General features: G+C 38.0%; 1 protein-coding gene across 1 annotated transcript in view; it reads right to left on the bottom strand.

The window, feature by feature from the left end:
- Nucleotides 1-5,782, bottom strand: part of muc2.1 (mucin 2.1) — a 51,176-nt gene that overhangs the window by 3,650 nt on the left and 41,744 nt on the right. Inside the window, exons 30-37 of the mRNA XM_014013559.1 lie at nt 5,236-5,782; nt 2,649-2,848; nt 2,349-2,520; nt 1,975-2,219; nt 1,692-1,875; nt 1,114-1,330; nt 843-1,018; nt 682-751 (exon numbers count right to left, since the gene is read on the bottom strand). Of these exons, the coding sequence (XP_013869013.1) occupies nt 682-751; nt 843-1,018; nt 1,114-1,330; nt 1,692-1,875; nt 1,975-2,219; nt 2,349-2,520; nt 2,649-2,848; nt 5,236-5,782 (1,811 nt within the window). The remainder of the gene's footprint in view (nt 1-681; nt 752-842; nt 1,019-1,113; nt 1,331-1,691; nt 1,876-1,974; nt 2,220-2,348; nt 2,521-2,648; nt 2,849-5,235) is intronic.

The raw sequence follows: 5,782 nt of genomic DNA, 5'->3' as shown, positions 1-5,782 counted from the left end.
TATATATATATTGTTTGAATGACGATTTGATATTACTCTATCACAAAATCTGTCATGATACAATTTTGATTCAATTCAATTCAGTTCACAAGTCTGCGATCCATATAATGCGATATCATATGCCCATCTATTACAATGACTCTGTTAGATGTGCATATGATATTGATCTACATTGACCATAGGATGACGATATAGATCGATATTTTTGGTTGGTATGGTTTTGCAATGTAAGCAAATGGATGGTTAATATTTGCACACAGTTGGGTTGTTAAATTTGGTAGTAGGTGTGCACAAACCCTGTCACACTATAATGTTTTAGACGTCCTTATTTCAAGAAATGTTACAAAGTTTCTTACTATACTGGCAGATTATTTCATGTAATTTGAGTCTGAATATCCTAAAATTAAGAGAAATAATCTGCCAATGCAGTAAGACACTTGCACTTGGTAAAACCTCTTGAAATAAGGAAAGCTTCCAGGTTAACAAAATTAATAATCTAACTCTTCCCACTCTTGCTTAGTATGTCAGTCTCAAAAGAAGATCAAAAATTCTCTTTGGCTGGATGAAAAATGGCAAGACTTGGTTAGTTTGACATTTTTTGTAGTGTAATCTCATACAATAAATGCCGGCATGCAAACAAAAACTTAACCAAAGTAAACACAATATGAGTTGTAGGTTTACTTTGCATTGCAGGTACTTTCAACTGTTGGACCACAAGGGTTGTAGACTTTATTTTCAGGACATTTATATGCTGCAAGGAAAAAAAGCAGATGCATCATCGACTTAAATGGAAAATTCTATATGGGAAAAAGATTCTTTCTAATGAATTAAAATATTCTTACCACACTGTCCTTTTGTAGCTTTTCTCCAGTCTACACAGACAGTTGCCGCATTACACAACAATGCATAGACCTCCAAACTGGAACAGCCCAAGGTGGAATTTGTGTGGCAAACGTCAAACTTACAGGCTTTATAATATGGCCCGGGTGCAATTTTATTGTGGCATTCCTTAAACACACTTAACGTGGCAAGATCAATCAAAAAAAGAAAAGAGTTAGTCTGGTTTTACTGAAGAACCAATTGACAAGTTTGTCCTATTTCATAAATTCTTACTCGCTCATTATAATTTCACAGATAGCCGGTGTGCATGGTGGTGGTGGTGGTGGTGGTGGTAGTGTTGGCAGTATTGGTGGTTTGGGAGTTGGTATGGCATTACAATATGGTTTATTCTTATCGACTACACGCCATTCATTTGCCATGTCAGAGCATGATGGATGAATTCTGCCATTTGGTAATCTGCAGTCATTTCTTACGTTATTATCACAAACGCCTTGTAAAAAAAGAAAAGAAACAGGAACAAGAAATGCATTACTACTTCACATGTAGAAGGAAAACAACATTTACTGGCTAGTGTGCTTCCAGTGTATGATTTACAGATAAAAACAGCAGAATATTACTTTCACTCTAGAATTACTATCAATTTAGAGTTATACTCCTCATAAGAAACTATTATAAAGCTCAAGTTAAACCTGGGGAAGCACAGTGAAACTGAAAGTACCACAAAACCTGGTGGATCTACTTATTTTAGATCAAAATTAGTTGTACTGATTTCTAATGCACATCACGTTAAACACACAACTTTAGTTACTCTTAAAAGTGACGTTTGTAACAGGTTTTTCGTGTCAGCTTACCACACTGTCCCTCTGTGTTACCCTGGAATAGGGAAAATGGCAGTTCAACGCTGTATAAAAGCCCTTTGAATGTTACAACGGCTTCAATTTTGGCGATTTGCAGAACCAGCTGAATTGCTGTGCTTGTAATGTTGAAATCTTCATTGATGTAGGTCGGATACACTCGATTCCCATTGACATAAGCCTAAAATCAAGTGTGACAGGTATAAAAAAGTATTGCATTTTATTTGAAAACATACAAATAATTAAGAGAATTAACACAGATTGCTGTGACAAAACCTACCAGATTCTCAGTTTTTTTCCCTCTTGTTTGTGTAAGAATGATTTCATAGTTTTTGTAATGCACAATCAAGGCTTTGGCACAGGTTATAGTTCCAGTAGCATCACAGTTTTCATTGTCAATAAAAACTGTAAAATTGTATCGAGGTACTATTTCCTTGACCAAGACATATGTGCAGTTCTTCTGGAAACTGTAATACTCGCCGTCAAATGTAACGTAATGAGGATCTCCCCAGCCTGCACAAACACCTGCAATTGTGACATTGACAGAGTATGTTAGAATGAAGAAAAAATAAATAAATACTGTATGTACATTCTGTTTGTTAGCCTCCAAAAGGTAGAAATAAGAAACCTTCAAATTGTTTTGTTTGAACTTACATCTGCACTGGTACTGAAAACAACAGCCTGTTTTATCATAAATCTTTACTGGTGCGTATCCATTAACGCAGACAGGCATAGGTGCTGGTGGACATGGGACATGTGTAATGATTACTTTTCCATTTTCACACTTTTCGGTTATGCAATTACTTGAACTCCATGTTTCTCCATTCTGTAAAACAAAGTAGTACAATTAGCAACCTACAAACAATGTGGACACAAATTTTATAAAAATAGAAATCTTCCCTCCTGCCTTCCTTCAACATTCTTTGAGAAGAAACATTATATAATTGTAAATACCTTTCTAGGTGGTGTGAGATATAAGCAGCCAGTGGGAGGCGGGGATGTTGAGCTCTTGTGTGTCGAAATGCCAGAGCTTGTGGTAGTTGGAGGAGTTGTAGTTTGACATGGTCTGGCATTCTTTTCAACACTGCATGTCAGACTGCAATATGCAGTGAAGCACCAGCCTTCTCCGTCAGTCTTATTGTACATAAAACTTCCTATATAAAAGTAAAACAGATTGTAGGATCAAAATAATGAATAATATGCAGTACTAGAAACAGACAAAAACAAGCTACAGTCTGTAAAATACTAAATCTCGAAAATCACCTGTAGAAGGTGATGAAGCATAGTAGTACCATCATTGATGAACAATATCCCTATAGACACGTGCGACAAGTGTGTGTGCACCAACAGTGGCTGCACTGTCTATATCCCTGCTTGTTGGCCCTGCGCGATGTCACGCCACCTCCAAATTTTTGTAACTCTGCATGAGCTGCACTCGCCACACTCCATTCAAATAGTTTGTCCATCAAGTGTTAGTTCTCCTTTCTTCAACATTTCACAAGTTATGAAGTATAGTATCACATATCCTTTCAGAGAATACTGCACCAACAAGCGTTCAAGCGTCAAGTCAATCAAGCGTTCAACCATTCAATTACATTTTGTTAAAAGGGAAAGTTACAATCTCAAGGGGATAGAGATGTTTGTTAAACCTATACCAATTTGAAGGAACGGAGTACTTCAGTCCAGGGTATAAGATTATGGAATATTCTGGAGGATGACATTAAAAATGCCAGTTCAATGTGTGTATTTAAGAGAATGATAAAGGTTAATTTGTTGGAGAAATATGTAATGGTATAATATGCAAATTGTTGCTCAAGAAGGAGTTAAACCTTTGTTGTTTTCTTTTGTTTTTCTTTTTTGTATGTTTTTTGTTTTTGTAATTTGAAGGTTATTTTTGATTGAATTTATTTATTTGAGAAAAAGGGGCAGATATAGTTAGATTTTTTCTTCTTCTGCTACCTTTCATTTAATTTATGATTTATATTTTTATTGTATTGAATTTATATTGTTTTTAAAAGAAATTAATAAACTTAAATATATAAGTATAAATGCTTTCACCGCTTGCTTGAATCTGTATGCTGTCATCAGAGTCTTGCACTCAAAAGTGCAACCATAACCAAACCTTTGGACTCCTCCAACTGAGGCAAAGTCCCACCCAACACAGAGGGGGCATTCCATCCATTTCTGGTTGAGAAACTGAGGCGTTGGACTTATAGTAGCTGATTCTCATCTCAGCTACTTCACACTCAGCTGTGAATCGCCCTAATTCATGCTGGAGATCTTCCCCGAAGAAGCTACTGCTAAATTACTGGGGAGTGCAAGAAGTGTAATCCCACAGTCATTGTAACACACTCCACTCCCCATTTTAAAAATGGGAACCACCATCCCAATCTGCCACTTCACATGTGTTGTCCCAGTCCTTCTTATGACACTGAAAAGATGTGTCAAACATGACCGCCCCACAACATCCAGATCATTCAACGTCCAAGGGTGAATTTCATCCACCTCTGGCGCCCTGCTACCAACAAGCTTTTTGACTACATTGATGACATCTGTCATGGTAATAGACTCATCTTCCCCCAAGTCCTCAGACTCTGCATTCTAAAGGTGGACATGGTAATCATATTAAGGAAATCCTTCAAGTGCTTCTTTCACTGTTTAACAATATCTTTAGCTGGGGTCCGCAGTTCCCCACCCAAGCCAAGTACAGCCCTGGGCAGGGTTGACAGGGCCTGATTTGCTGAGTAATTTGCCAAACCATTTTGAGGCCAACCAAAAGTCCTTATCTATGGCCTCCCAGATTTCATCCTATGCCCATTTTTGCATCCACAACCACTGAAACTGCAGTCCTATTTGGCCACATGATACTTCTCAGGCGTTCCACCAATCCTCTGGAACAACCAAGGCCTGATGGCCTCCTTCAGCTTGATGGCCTCCATCACTACTGGTGTCCACCAGCTGGTCTGTTATTTGCTACCGTGAAGGGAACCAATGGTTGTCAGGCCACATCTCCTGCAAGTGACATCTGGAATAGAGGCCCTTACCATGGTCCATTCAAACGTCATGCCTTTTAGCTCTCCTGGGACGTGAAAAAAAAATCTACAGGAGGTGTGAGCAGAAGATCGAAAAAACGAGGCTCTGCCAGACATTCTCAGTCCACCCTCATAATGTGTTTAGGTCTGCAACATCTGCAAGATACTTCCCTCACTACAGAACCCAACTTGCTACCTTGTGGTGATCAGATGACAGCTCTGCCCCTCTCTTCACACAAATGTCCATAACATAGAGCTGCAGGTCTGATTACACTAAAAAAACATTGTAGAAAATTACTCTAAATAAAAAAGGAACAATTGTTTTTCCTTTTTCATTGGAGTCAGTTGATTGTTTGTTTTTAAGTAATATAGCTTGATGGAGTGTGGCAAAATATTTTATGGAAAGATTGTGTTTCAAAAAGCTTACATAACATCACAAAAATAAAAAATCTTCAGTACAAGTTATGCATTTCATGACAACATTGGTTCAAAAAACGAACATTGCTTACCTGGGGAGAAAATATGACCCATATATTTGCAGGAACACAATGTTGTTCTGCCAGGCGTTGATGTTTCAATGCCTGCTCTGGTAGTAGATGTTCCTGTGTGAGGTGTTGTGGTAGATGTTTCAATGCCTCGTGTTGTGGTAGATGTTATAATGCCTGGTGTGGTGATAGATGTTCCTATGTGAGGTGTTGTGGTAGACGTTTCAATGCCAGGTGTGGTAGTAGATGTTTCCATGTGAGTTGTTGTGGTGACCTTTCCTGTAGTTATAGTGGTTGTAGGTGTTTCAGTATGAATTGTGGTAGTAATTTTTACAACATTACCTGTTGAATGCTTTTGTGTTGTTAATGGATTTGTAATAATTTTGGGGGTGGTTATGGCTTTTGTTGTAGCAGATTCTATATAATGAGATGTTGATATTTCTGTTTGAGGTGTTGTGGTAGATGGTTTAATGATAGGTGTTGTGGTAGATGTTTCAATGCCTGGTGTTGTGGTAGATGTTCCTATATGAGGTGTTGTGGTAGATGTTTCAAAGCCTGGTGTGGTGGTAGA

This window comes from Austrofundulus limnaeus, unplaced genomic scaffold (assembly GCF_001266775.1).
Source record: "Austrofundulus limnaeus strain Quisiro unplaced genomic scaffold, Austrofundulus_limnaeus-1.0 Scaffold104, whole genome shotgun sequence".
Classification (NCBI taxonomy): domain Eukaryota; kingdom Metazoa; phylum Chordata; class Actinopteri; order Cyprinodontiformes; family Rivulidae; genus Austrofundulus; species Austrofundulus limnaeus.
The sequence above is the reverse complement of the archived record's forward strand: the minus strand, read 5'-3'. Positions and strand labels throughout refer to the sequence as shown.